The sequence below is a fragment of the Dipodomys spectabilis genome, unplaced genomic scaffold (assembly GCF_019054845.1).
Source record: "Dipodomys spectabilis isolate Male_0828 unplaced genomic scaffold, ASM1905484v1 ptg000003l, whole genome shotgun sequence".
Lineage (NCBI taxonomy): Eukaryota > Metazoa > Chordata > Mammalia > Rodentia > Heteromyidae > Dipodomys > Dipodomys spectabilis.
The window spans coordinates 14,606,676-14,621,533 of NW_024870680.1; the positions used below are offsets into that span (position 1 = coordinate 14,606,676).

Genomic DNA, 14,858 nt, shown 5'->3' on the forward strand with positions numbered 1-14,858 from the left:
TCCCATTTAGTTAACCAACAAGTTCTGCTTGCTAGGGCAGCAAGGAGAATGCTTTATACTGCATGAAAGTATAAAAGAAATAGGTTACAGTTTCTCCTCTTGTGATTCAGACTTTAAGACAGACATTAATGAAAATTAACAATATGAACATGCCCTCAAGGAAGAAGTAGAGGACTTTAGGGGGTAAACAGTAAAAAAATCTCTAGCAAGTTTGGTGACAGAGTTATCTGGTAACTTTCAGGAGTTATAAAAGGGGTCTGGAAAGAAAACTAGAGAGATTTTTGAAGATAAGGAAGGAAATTGGGATGGTTGAGACAGCTTATTCTAAGACATCTCCTTGTGGGGAGAAATACTATTCATTTTTGAATCTTTATCTTTTATCACAAAGTTAAATGAATATTTCATAAAAATGTTTGACTAAAGAATATGTTCATTACTGAACATCCTTTAAGTAGAAGCCATAACTGATTTTGTTAGAAATTTTAAATAAACTAGCCCCAAGGCTTTTATTTATGCCAATCCCAGAAAAACAAACTTACATCCCATCCTATGTTTCTTTATCATTTTATCTGAAAAACAGGAAGTGAATCCAGAACCATGAAGTATCCTTAGAGACTACCTAGTCTAAGCTCTCAACTTAGAGGCATAAATAATAGATGACTCACAATTACTTAGGTCCTAGGAGATATTACTATTCATTGGAAAAGGACCCGCTAATTCACCAATTCTGAAATCTGATTTTTTTGAGAAGGAGCTAAGGAATGGCCAGGTGGTACAGCCTCAGGCACAAGAAGCAAGAGGCCCAGAGTTCAAAACTTGGGACTTTTGTTTTAATTATCTTTAAGTAATTGTACAAAGGGGTTTCAATTTATTATGTCAATTTAAGAGCATATGCATCTTGATACAGTATCATATCATCTGCAAAAAGGGATAATATGAATTACTTCTTCCTTACTTATTTGGATCTCTTTTTTATCTTTTTCTTGCCTTATTGCTCTGGCTAGGATTTCAATACTGTATTTTTTTAAAGCTTGCTTTTTAAATATTTATTAGTATACTCTTACATAAAAGCTTAGAAAGTGACCTTCTGTTCCTTGAGGTCACAAAAAGGAAAAGCTGTAATTTATCATTTAAAATTAAGACAACATAAATTTGTGAGTTACCTCCATTCAATAGCATTCTCCAGAGACTTGAAGGTTTTAGGACGGCCACGTAAAAAATTCTGCATGCTATTGAGTGCATCCATAGCTGTACCTGGATGTTAAACAAAAATTTTAGCCATAGTACTTAACTTATTCTACGCACTTACACTTAATGAGAAGTATAGTTGAATATGAAGTGTCTCTCCAAAAAAGGCTCATAATGTTGAAGGCTTGTCCCCCAGCCTGACACTAGAGAGGTGATTGGATCATAAGAAGACTCAGTTGATTAGTGAGAAATCCAATGATGAGAACACACTGAATAAACTATTAGGATATGGGGCCTAGTTAGAGGAAGCAGGTAACTGGGTGGGGGGTGTACCCCTGAATGATATATTATGTCCCCAACCATTCACTTTCTCTCTCTGCTTCTTGGCTAGCTTTGCTCTATTCACTCTACCACATTACCTCACAATGATGTCCAGCCTTATCATACCCTTTTAAAGATGATAGACGGGGCTGGGAATGTGGCTTAGTGGTAGAGTGCTTGCCTAGCATGCATGAAGCCCTGGGTTCAATTCCTCAGTACCACATAAAGAGCAAAAGCTGGAAGTGATGCTGTGGCTCAAGTGGTAGAGCGCTAGCCTTGAGCAAAAAGAAGCTCGGAGATAGCACCCAGGCCCCGAGTTCAAGCCCCAGGACTGGCAAAAAAAAAAAAGTGGGGGGGGGGGGGGAGCAACAGATTAAGCCAGGAGCTGATAGCTCACACCTATAATACTAGCTATTCAGGAGGCTGAGATCTAAGGACTGTGGTTCAAAGCCAGCCTGAGCGAAAAAGTCTGTGAGACTCTGATCTCCAATAAACTACCAAACAAGTCAGAAGTGGAGATGTGGCTCAAGTAGTAAGAGTGCTAGGCTTGAGCAAAAGAAGCCTAGGGATAGTATCCAGGCCCTGAGTTCAAGCCCCAAGATAAGCATGAAAAAAAATTATTTAAAAAGCAATGGGCCAGCTGACCATGGACTGAGGATCACAGTTCAAAGCCAGCCCAGGCAGAAAAGTCTATAAGAATCTTACCCTACATAACCACCAAAAAGCAGAAGTAGAGCTGTGTGTGGCCTAAGTAGCAAAGTGATAGCTTTAAGCAACAACACTGAAGGACAGTGCCCAGGCCCTGATTCAAGCCCTAGGACCAGCACACACACATACATACCCATCATACTCAGATGTTAATGAAGAGTTTCAGATAACATGACTTGTTATTTAATTTTAAAAAGATATGCTGGATCACAAGGGGACTAAGTTCATCAGTGAGAAATCCACTTATGAATGACATACTTCAAGGTGAATACAATTGACAATAACTTAAAACATGGTAATTTACCATGGATAGCTCCTACATATTAATGATTCTGATTTGTTTAGCACTAAAAAAACTTACCTTCTACAACATCAATCATACACAGACCCAGGAGGCTTGGCACCAGATTAGATGATGCTGTATGTACTGCAATAGCACCACCCATGCTATGTCCAATCAACATAATTGGAGGAGGGAGGTCTCCATACATGGCCTCAACTACATTGCCAACATCTCTGCAAAGGAAAAACAAAAAGCTGGGAATGCTCTCGTACAAGGCTAGTTTCCTTTTCAGTTCCTTCCTTTTGTTTGTAACTAAAAGTCCTGGGAAATGGTAAAGATCTATAAGCCCATCTTACAAGCACACCTACATAAACACCACCCCGTATAATCTATGCAAGTAGCCATATGCCTACCTCTCCTGATAAATGGCAGATTAAGAACTAAAAACCCAATTTTCTTTACATTACACATGTACTGTTCTTTACACAATGACATAAACATACACTTTTATTTTGAAACTAAGCTTGAAGCTCTGAACAAATAATTATTACTCTATGTCTCGGTTTCCCCATATAGATTATAATAAAGTTTACAGTCACAAGATGAGCATTAGCCTCAATTTATTTTCTACTTCTGTAATCTTGGGTTACTTAATCTCTTACTCATTTTCAAAATCTATAAAATGATAAGTCACTTACTGACCAAGATTGCTCTGAGTAAATGGGACACTACTTTGAAATGGAGTGCTGTACAAATAATCATTAGTAAAATCTAACATAGTTGTTTTAAAAATAAATATTAAATATTAGTACAGTGTTTGAGAAACTAGAAAGGTGTTCAGAATTAATTTTTATTGGCTATTGTTCTAGTCTTCAATTACAAGCAGATCTCTTTAATAGTCAAACTTTAAACTTTGAAGCATGAAGTTTTTTTATTTGCCTATAGGTCCTCCTTAGTATAGCAAGGTGGGATAAGAACAAGAAATGTGTTTCTAGAGGCTACTGATTCTATTATATTCTTTTGGAAATGTCAACTTCAAAACACTGTTTTGTCTTGTTGAGTGTCATACATACTGAAGCATAAAAAATATGACAAGTGTCAATGTAGGGAGGGACACGGCTTTTCAAATATGTTCTCCATAGTCTGGCAAAGGCAAATATTAATTATGTAAGAAATAATTTTAAAAACCTCATATAACAATTACAAGGAAAATAGGGCAGCTGAGGAGTGGCAGACAATATGAATGGGAGATAAGGAAGTCACCAAATTTTGAAAGTGAAAATAATAGTTTAATGTTCATTTGGAGTTAAATTCAAGACTAAGATAGAAAGTAAAACGGAGTAAGCAGCTAGATAGAGATAATACAATTAACACAAGAAGGCCAAGTTTGTGTTTTTTTTTTTTTAAGAGGTCTCACTTTTTTGACATCAGTGCGGCTACTATACAAATCACAAAATTCTCAGTGGAAGACAAAAATAATTACTCAGTGCTGCTAAGGTTACATAATTTGAAGTATAGAATTATGGAAGTGATTGCATCATGAGTCAACTGCTTTCATGAGTAGATTAACTCATTCAGAGATTAATGAATTATGGGAATAGCTTTGTTACAAAAGAGAGTTCCCTGGCTTCCTTGATCAGTGTCATCATGGGAAACCCTTAGAAATGTTGTAATGAAAGAAGTCCCTCATCAAATGCCAGAACCACAACTCTTTTTTTTTTTTTTAAATTGTGAAAATACTGTAGAGGGATTACAATTACATGGACAAGATAATGAGTACATTTCTTAACAAGCATTGTAGCCTCCTCCTTTGTTTCCCCTTCCCATCCCTTCCCAGCCTCCCACCACCCAATCCTCCCCCCCTTCCCCTGCACCAAGGCTGTAAAGTTCGTTTTCAGCATAAGGACTTGTACATCTCATTGTTGCAATGGGTCCACCTGTATCCCTATTTAAACGATTTGTTTTTCCCCTTCCCCTCCACAAATTATACCGACATCAAATACAGTGAAAGCAGGGGTTATACTGTGGGGGAGGGACAAACAAAGCAACAAAGAAATCATCTTATAAATGTGTTAGAAACAATTGCATGAAAGGAAAAAAAATTTGAATACGTGTCTTAGGGTTCATTTCTCTAACATCAACTTATCTGACCTTTTCTACTTGACTTAGACATATACTAGATATTGCAAATAAGGGAAACCATGGAACCTATGTTTCTTTGGGCCTGGCTTACTTCACTTAATATAATTTTTTCCAAGCCTTTCCATTTCCTAACAATTAGGGCAATGTCATTCTTTCTGATGGAGGCATAGAATTCCATTGTGTACATATACCACATTTTCTTGATCCATTCATCTACTGAGGGGCATCTGGGTTGGTTCCATATCTTAGCTATAGTAAATAATGCTGCAATAAACATAGTCGTGCTGGTAGCTTTAGTGTGGTCTTGTTTGTGAACATTTGGGTAAATGCCCAAAAGTAGGATTGCCGGGTCATAGGGGAGCTCTATGTGGAGTCTTTTGAGGAATCTCCATACTGCTTTCCAAAGTGGTTGAACAAGTTTACACTCCCACCAACAATGAAGTAAGGTTCCCTTCTGTCCACATCCCCTCCAGCATCTGTTGTTGTTAGAGTTCTTGATTATAGCCATTCTAACTGGGGTAAGGTGGTATCTCAATGTTGTTTTGATTTGCATTTCTTTTACGGCTAGGGAGGATGAGCATTTCTTCATGTGTCTATTGGCCATCCTTCTTTCCTCTTCAGAGAAGTTTCTCTTTAAGTCTTTAGCCCACTTATTTATTGGGCAGTTGTTTCTTTGAAGATTTGTTGTTGGGGGATTTAATTTTTTGAGTTCCAGGTATATTTTAGATATGAGACCCTTGTCTGTTGTATAGCTAGTGAAGATCTCCCAATCTGTGGGCTTTCTATTGATCTTGCTAGCTATGTCCTTTGCCATGCAGAAGCTCTGCAATTTCATGCAATCCCATTTGTCCAACCTTTGATTTGTTGTGTTTCTGGGTCTCTATTAAGAAAATTTCGGTTGGGCTGGGAAGGTGGCTCAGTTGTAGAGCGCTTGCCTTGCATGCATGAGGCCCAGGGTTCGATTCCTCAGCACCACATAAGCAAAAAGAAAAAAGCCAAGTGGCACTGTGGCTCAAGTGGTAGAGTGCTAGCTTGAGCTGAAGAGCTCAGCCACAGTGCCTAGGCCCAGAGTTCAGGCCCCACAACCGGACCAAAAAAAAGAAAAGAAAAAGAAAATTTCGGCCTGTGCCAACAAGACCTAGGGTCTAGGGTTCCTCCTATTCCATCCTGTAATGTTTTCAGAGTGTCCACTTTGACTCCGAGGTCTTTGATCCTTTTGGAGTTGATTCTGGTGCAGGGTGATATATAAGGATCTAGCTTTAGTTTTCTACAAGTAGTTAACCAATTTTACCAGCACCATTTACTGAAGAGGCTGACTTTCTTCCATTCTATTTTTTCCCTTATGGAAGATTAGATGGCTATAGGTCTGTAGGTTCATTTCTGGGTTTTCAATTCTATTCCGTTGGTCCTGAGGTCTGTTCTTGTGCCAGTACCAAGCTGTTTTGATTATTATGGCTTTATAGTAGAGTTTGAAATTTGATATTGATATTCCTCCAGCAGTGTTCTTTCTGTTGAGGATCATTTTTGCTATTCGGAGTCTTTTATTGTTCCATATGAATTTTTGGATTGCCTCTTCTATTTCCTTGAAGAATGAGGTTGGAATTTTGATAGGTATCGCATTGAACTTGTAGATAGCCTTGGGAAGTATTGCCATTTTCACGATGTTGATCTTTCCAATCCAGGAGCATGGGAGTTTTTGCCACTTTCTAAGTGCTATTTTGATTTCCTTTTTCAAGTTTTTAAAGTTTTCATCATAGAGGTCCTTCACTTCTTTGGTTAAGTTAATTCCTAGGTATTTTATTTTTTGTGGGGCTATTTGGAGTTGCTTTCCTAATTTCAGCCACACTTTTCTCATTGTTGGCATACAGAAAAGCCATTGATTTTTGAGGGTTAATTTTATACCCTGCTACTTTGCCAAAGTTTTGAATTAGCTTGAGTAATTTGGGAGTGGAGTCTATGGGATTCTTTAAATACAAGATCAGGTCATCTGCAAAGAGGGAGAGTTTTACTTCTTCTTTCCCTATTTGGATCCCCTTTATGTTTGCATCTTGTCTTATTGCTGTAGCTAGGCATTCTAATACTAGATTGAAGAGAAGTGGAGAGAGAGAGCCATAACTCTTAAATTTGCCAGGCACCAGAACTATGAGCTAAATAAACATGTTCTTATAAATTGCCCAGTCTGTTTTTCAATTATAGTAGCATAAAATTGAATAAGTACCTATTATGTACTATGATTTTTTTTTTCAAGCCCCAGACACTGGAGCTTGAATTCAGGGAATCAGGCACTCTCAGGCTTAGCTTTCTCCACCCAAGTGGTATTCTATCACTTCAGCCAAACCACCACTTCCTGAACTTTCTTATATTATCATCTAAGATAATCTGTCAGCTGCCCAGTCTGAAAGGAAATTTACTACTATTTTATAGGTGATGAAACTGAAGACATATTTACCAACTATAAGATTAGCCAAGACAATTTTATTGGGTCTACCAAATTTCTCCCTCAATAAAATATATTTAAAGCCATTCTCCCTTGGTATGAAGCACTGTAGATTCAGGATAATTACATGATGCCTTTGCTCAGTGACTACTGCAAAACTTCAGGAACAATGATTAGATAGAGAAGTCATCTTTGGAGTAAGCAACACAGAAGGAGACTATAGAAAGTTTCTAAAGTAGGTAGTGTCCCAAAGTTAGGTCTGCACATCAAAATAATAAAAGTATAGCTTCAATTAAACTAACATTATGTTGGATATAATATCACATTTTTTAAAGACTAAAGGTTAGAACAAATACAAATACATAATTTCAGGAATAATTCTTTCTATAACAGATAAAAATGAGTAAAATAAAGTTGCCCATAAAGGTATTTATTTCTATATCTTAAAATATACATTAACAAGGGATGACAATGTCTAAAAAGAAATGTATTCATTATCTGTCTACCCTCTTAAGATAGGAGGATTTTTAGTTTGAAGCCAGCCTGGGCAACATAGCAAGATCCTTTTTTTTTTTTTTTTTTTGTCGGCCCTAGGGCTTGAACTCTGGGCCTGGGCACTATCCCTCAGCTCTTCAGCTCAAGGCTAGCGCCCTACACCTTGAGCCACAGCACCACTTCTGGCTTTTTTCTGCTTATGTGGTGCTGAGAAATTGAACCAAGGGCCTCATGCTTGCAAGGCAAGCACTCTACCACTGAGCCAACTTCCCAGCCTGCAAGATCCCTTTTTTTGGTTTAAAAATAATAATAAAAAAATAAAGGTAATTGAGTGGAAAGGGTTTCTAGGACATAGGACACTTACTTTATGAAAGAAGTTAACAGTCTGAAGCACATCAACTTAGTATCTTTTCTAAGCATAGGAAAGGTGCATTCACCCAAGTGATGGATCAATCACTTGGAATTTATTCTTATTACAGGCAGTAATTATTAAATACCAGTCATGGAATTGGCTGCATCAAAATAGATTTAACTTTTTTATCATTACCTTTAAGTAGTTGTTCAAAGGGGTTTTAATTCAACATGTCAATTGAGTACAAAGCAACTTGCTCAGAGTTACCATCACTTTCATCATTCTCCCCACATCTATCCTAACCCCAAACATCCTTTCAAGTTTCTCGGTTCCATTTTTACATTATGGCTGTATTCGTGCTATTTTTCTGCTTCACTTCCCCTTAAGTCCTACCTTTCTCAGACAAAATATGCTTCAGGTTTCTGGCATTGTGTGTTAAGCTGTCAATTAATTAATCAAAGAAGTTACACTACTGGAATGTACTCCTGTGTAATCTATACTTTAATCAGCTTGACTGTGTGCATAAGCATATGGCCTGTACATGTTTTTCTTTTTCTTTTTTTTTTTTGGGTCAAGTCGTGGGGCCTGAACTCTGGGCCTGTGCACTGTCCCTCAGCAATTCAGCTCAAGGCTAGTGCTCTACCACTTGAGCCACAACGCCACTTCCGGCTTTTTTCTTTTTTTGCTTATATGGTGCTGAGGAATCGAACCCAGGGCCTCATGCATGCAAGGCAAGCGCTCTACCACTGAGCCACCTTCCCAGCCCCGGCCTATACATGTTTTTCATATGTGTATATTTTTATATTTGAGAGAAAACATGAGCTATGTGTCTCTCTGAGCCTGAGTTAGTTCACAACATGAATTTTTCCAGGTCTATCCATTTCCCTGCAAATGATATATTATTCTTCTTGATGAATAAATAAAACTCCATGTATATGTATATACATATATATTTGTTTGTACGCATCATAATATATAATTATATATATTATTAGATTCACATGATAACACATAGTATAATTATACAGTATAATATGTGTATACATAATTGATTATGATGATTTAATATTGTAGCATTATATTATATGTTAAGTATATATCTAATATATCATATATATATAATAAGATATATATTTTCTTGATCAACTCATCTATTGTAGGACATCTGAGCTGTTCTCATATCTTGGCTAAGGTGCATACTGTAGCAATAAACATGGTATACAAGTGTCTTTATTGTACCTTAACTTGCAATCTTTTGGATAAATGCCCAAAAGTAGTATTGCTAGAACATAGGGTAGTTCTATTTTTAGTTTCTGGGAAATCTCCAAACTGCCTTCAGTAATGGTTATACTAATTCACATTCCACCAACAATAGATGAGCAGATCCCACTGCTAAAAGAACTAATTCAGCAGATCTAGTGTAGGGACAAAGAATCTACATTTTCAATAACGCCTCAGATGATTCTGATTATACAACAGGAGTGAGAGCCACTATATAATGCTATATTTATCTTTTACTTTGAAAGCTAGGATATAATTATTTATAAGTGTCTTGTTCTCACCTTTCTAATGATACTGGAAAGAGAAAGTACACTCCCTAAACATACTCTCGCACTACTTTTCTAATTAAAAGTTCATGAAAGATATCCAGATTCTTTTTTTTTTTTTTTTTAAGGTCGGGTCCTGGGGCCTGAACTCTGGGCCTGGGTGCTGTCCCTCAGCTCTTCAGCTCAAGGCTAGTGTTCTACCACTGGAGCCACAGCTCCACTTCTGGCTTTTTTCTTTTTGCTTATGTGGTGCTGAGGAATCGAACCCAGGGCCTCATGCATGCAAGGCAAGCGCTCTACCACTGAGCCACCTTCCCAGCCCAGATCTCCAGATTCTATTTAACTTTACCAACAGATGAAAAATTTTCAAAAGCTCTACACCAGATTTTCAAGTGTTTTATGTGACAACCACCATTTTGGATATACTGAAGATGAAGGTTTATTTAGAGATTAAATAGAAAGATAAACCAAACAGAGAACAGAAATATAACTTTCTGTGTTAATTTGTCCAACAACCTCACCAGTTACACTACTATTTATACTAGCAATGAGAGGCAGGCAATCTATAAGCAATATTTTGTTCCTTACTTTGCCATTGTTTCTGCAGATAGGTCTTCAGAATTCTTGACTTTTGTTTCACCTGGAAAGAAAGTATTTTAGGAATAAAATTCCCATGGATAAGAATGATAAAAGCAACAGTATTCTCCTTTGAACATTTCACCCTTAGATGATAAAATGGGACTTCATAATTTTATATGACAAATTTAGCAAGGATCTTTCATATTTCAGACAAATCTTGGTGGTTAGTCACTCCAAAGAGGATAATTACAAGTAACCTTCCTAGAAGCTCAGACTTCTCCAAATATATCCAAATGGAGGACACTGGGTTACTTTATGTCTTCACTGAAATTTATACTTAGGTTTATTCAAAGGAGCCTGGTGACTACACCACTAAGTCAATGGCTAATTAAAAACTTTACTCACATCTCCAACACCACCAAACAAAAAAAAACTTTACTCACCATGCCCCCGCAGATCCAAAGCCACAATCCTACATTGAACTCTACTAATGATTGCCGCCTAGAGGGGGGAAAAAGAAGTAAGATACATGTGGGATAGAAAATTTTGCCAATTACAATAACTTGTTGAATGAGCAGCTATTAGAATTCAAAGTATCAAAAGAAAAGTCTGCTAAGTAAAATAAAAGAACAATGATTCTCTGCTTTTTTGGTACATATTGTGGTCAGACCCAAATTCAAAATAGGCTTTTTCCACTTAAATCCATCTTTAAACCTAACTTCCTAGCCATTCCTGAAATATAGTATAAGCACTATATATCACCCTCAGGCTATTGCATGTGGTTTTAATTCATATCCCTTGGATATCCTTGCTCTACTCCTCTATGAGTCTGTTTATATTTTGGCCCAGGACATCATTATCCTGAACACATACCCTAAATATCAGTACAAATTATGCAAACTACCAATTCCCCTGGGATAGATACAGTAGTATATACAATTTGGGGCCATAGTTAAATAAAAGTATACCAAAAAGTAATAGTACCATGGGAAAGGTACAATTTTAGGTTTAAAGAAACTATAGTTAACTGCAAGTCTTGTTCTTAAAGTGAACTAGGTTTTCAAGAAATAATATAAAATTAGTATTAGAAAATTTTAACAGTATCATTTAAGAATGAAATAAGAGAACTGTCTAGAGTTGACTAATACCTGTAATCCTAATAACTCAGGAGGCTGAAATCTAAGGATCACCAGGCTAGGCAACAAAGTCCATGAGATTCTTATCTCTAACCACAAAAGGTCAGAAGTTGAACTGTGTCTCAGGAAGAGCATCAGCCTTGAGCAAAAAAAGCTCAGGGATAGTACCCAGGCACTGAGTTCAAGCTCCAGGACTTGCACAAAAGAGAGAGAAAAGGGGAATGGGAGGGAGGGGGAGAAAACTGTCTAGTCTAACCCTCGCATTTTTAAAATGAGGAATCTAAGACTAAAAGAAAGAAAATTATTTGTTCAAGGTCACTAAGTTAGTAGTAAAAAACAACTAGAATCAAATAATATTACCTTGTTACAATTTAACAATCAACACATAGCGCAAAACAAGCTAAATTCTTGTTACATTTGTTTGTCTGGTGCTGGTACCAGGGATTCAACTCAAGGTCTCCTACTCTTAAGTGACATTTTTTTACTCTAGGATGGTGGTGCTCTATCACTTGAGCCATACCTCCACTTTCCTAAGTTACATTTAAAAGTCATATACCAAATCAAATCTTTCTAATTTTGTTACTCCAATTAATATCTTTAAAAGGCAACAATAGATTGAAATTCTACTATACTATTTGTTATTGTTGTAGTGATTAAACCTTATATATCAAATCAAATCCATATTTTAGACATAAAAGGGCAAAATTGAGTAAAACTTCCTTGATTGTACCACACTAGAAAAAATTAGAACTAAGCTTATAAAACAAAATACACTGAGCTAATTGTCAATTTTAACCTTTACCTTGAAAACAATGATTTGTAATCACATATACCTATCAGAAAATAGTGATGAAATGGAAAATATTTTTTTCATTAATTTAAATCTTTCTGAATGACAACTAAAAACCTGGTACCAATTAAGTGATGGGGTTATAGTAGTGAAAAAGGTAGGCAATGGCCTTGCTCTCCAAAGGAAGATGAGGAGGAAAAATGAGCAAAATAAATCTACAGAGTATCATGTGCTAATGGAAAACTGTCAAAACATGTCTATGGTAGCTACTTCAAATTTTGTCTCAAACAGTACAGTTTTGTTGCTTAAGGAATAAGTAAAAGCAGCAATTTAAGACAGACTGATTTAATCATTTTCTTGCTGGAATTTGTGGTGAAAGCAAAACTGGTAACATTAGTAGTTAATAGCTAATTTTTACTATATCTTTCTATATGTCAGCTAGATAACAAAGTATTTCAAATGCATTATTTTGCTCTTCACAACTCTTTAAAATTTAGACATATTTTCATCATTTTACAGAGAGATTTCATAGTCTGGCTATGTCCAAAGAGCTAATAAATGGCAGAGATAAAAATTAAATGCAAGTTCCCAGGATCTAAGTTTTCCAACCCAACTTGCCTATCAGAATCACCTAATAATGGGCTTTTGGAAATGCAAAGGCATAAACTTATTGGAAATTCTGATTTAGGGCTGGGAAGGTGGCTCAGTGGTAGAGTGCTTGCCTTGTATGCATGAGGCCCTGGGTTTAATTCCTCAGCACCACATAAACAGAAAAACCTGGAAGTGGTGCTGTGGCTCAAGTGGTAGAGCACTAGCTTTGAGCTGAAGAACTGAGGGACAGCGCCCAGGCCTAGAGTTCAAGCCCAACAACTGACAAAAAAAAAAAAAAAGAGAAAAAATTCTGATTTAAGTAAATTAGGAAAGGGGCCAAAGATTATTCATATTGGAGTTCCCCCAGGCCATTGTAAGGTATAAGAATTGGAGACAAGTTTGGAAAAAAGATCTGGATAGAGCTAGACATGTTAGTGTATGCTTTTAATCCCAACACTTGGAAAGCTGAAGCAGGAGGATTGAAAGTTCACATAAGATACTGTCTCAAGGGGCTGGGAAGGTGGCTCAGTGGTAGAGTGCTTGCCATGCATGCATGAGGCCCTGGGTTCGATTCCACAGTACCACATAAGCAAAACAAAAAGAAGCCAGAAGTGGCACTGTGCCTCAAGTGGTAGAGCGCTAGCCTTGAGCTGAAGAGCTGAGGGACAGCGCCCAGGCCCAGAGTTCAGGCCCCACGACCGGACCCAAAAAAAAAAAAAAAAGATACTGTCTCAAAATATATAAAATAATATGATTCTGGATCATTTTAATATCTCATTAGATTTTCTCAGATAATCTCAAACTATCTCCTTGAAAAGAAGGCTAGGAATGTAACAAAACATTTCCACAGTTGACAAAACAGATTCCAGAGTGAACCAAGTATTGGTGAAGATGTAGAGAAGTGTCCTCACAAACATATATAACCTTTAACTTAATTTAGACCAACTTGATAAATGAAATAGGTATTTTTTAAAATTTACTCTTTTTTGAACTGATATTTCATTTTCTTGCCAATTTCTCTACTTTTTTTCTTTGTAGGTTTTTTTTAAGTCATGAAAATATTAAGCCTGTTGTTTATAATACATATAGTATGTTTACTTTTTGCCTAATATACAGCTTATATTTTAATGGAAGTTTTAAATTTTTGTAAAGTCAAATTAACCAATCTTTTTTTTTTTTTCCTGGGCTTTTGTGGATCTTGAACTCTGGGCCTGGGTACTGTCCCTCAGCGCTTCTGCTCAAGGCTAGCGCCCTACCACTTGAGCCACAGCACCACTTCTGGTTTTCTGGTAGTTAATTGGAGATAAGAGTCTCATGGACTTTCTTGCCCGGGCTGGCTTTGAACCGTGATCCTCAGATCTCAGCCTCCCGAGTAGCTAGGATTACAGGCGTGAGCCACCAGCTCCCGGCTCCAATCTTTCCTTTATTGCTTTTGTGGGTTGTTTTTTTTTTTTTTTGTCAGTCGTGGGGCTTGAACTCTGGGCCTGGGCGCTGTCCCTCAGCTCTTCAGCTCAAGGCGAGCGCTCTACCACTTGAGCTACAGCGCCACTTCCGGTTTTCTGGTGGTTTATTGGAGATAGGAGTCTCACGGTCTTTCCTGCCCAGGCTGGCTTTGAACAGCGATCATCAGATCTCAGCCTCCTGAGTAGCTAGGATTACAGGTGTGAGCCACCAGCGCCCGACTGGTTGTTTTGTTTTTTATGTTTTTCTTTTCTTTTTTTCTATTGAGACATTATCTTTCTGTGTAGCCAAGGCCACTTTCACCTTAGCCTCCTAAGTGTTAGGAGGTGTAGTCACTATGCCCAGCTTTGGCTTGTACTTCTTTTGGCCAAATTTAAGATCTGTCCCATGGGGCTGGGAAGGTGGCTCAGTGGTAGAGCGCTTACCTTGCATGCATGAGGCCCTGGGTTTGATTCCTCAGCACCACATAAGCAGAAAAAAAAGCCAGAAGTGGCGCTGTGGCTCAAGTGGTAGAGCGCTAGCCTTGAGCTGAATTGCTGAGGGACAGCGCCCAGGCCCAGAGTTCAGGCCCCATGACCGGACCCCCCCCCCCAAAAAAAAAAGATCTGTCCCATGATATATAATGGTCTAATGGCATATTTTAAAGATCCAGCCCTTTCATCCATTTGGGTTGTTATTTTCATCATATGTATTAAATTCCTTTTAATGCATAGACAATATTTTTCCCTCTCAACACCATACTAAGAGATACAATTTTAGAGTATGTTTTGGTATGTGAGAGGGTAAGAAACACATCAACTGATCTTTTCTAAAATTATCTTGGTTCTT

General features: G+C 37.4%; 1 protein-coding gene across 1 annotated transcript in view; it reads right to left on the reverse strand.

Moving 5' to 3' along the window:
* Positions 1–14,858, reverse strand: part of Ppme1 (protein phosphatase methylesterase 1) — a 48,691-nt gene that overhangs the window by 12,780 nt on the left and 21,053 nt on the right. Inside the window, exons 4-7 of the mRNA XM_042687278.1 lie at positions 10,496–10,553; positions 10,062–10,113; positions 2,579–2,733; positions 1,164–1,254 (exon numbers count right to left, since the gene is read on the reverse strand). Of these exons, the coding sequence (XP_042543212.1) occupies positions 1,164–1,254; positions 2,579–2,733; positions 10,062–10,113; positions 10,496–10,553 (356 nt within the window). The remainder of the gene's footprint in view (positions 1–1,163; positions 1,255–2,578; positions 2,734–10,061; positions 10,114–10,495; positions 10,554–14,858) is intronic.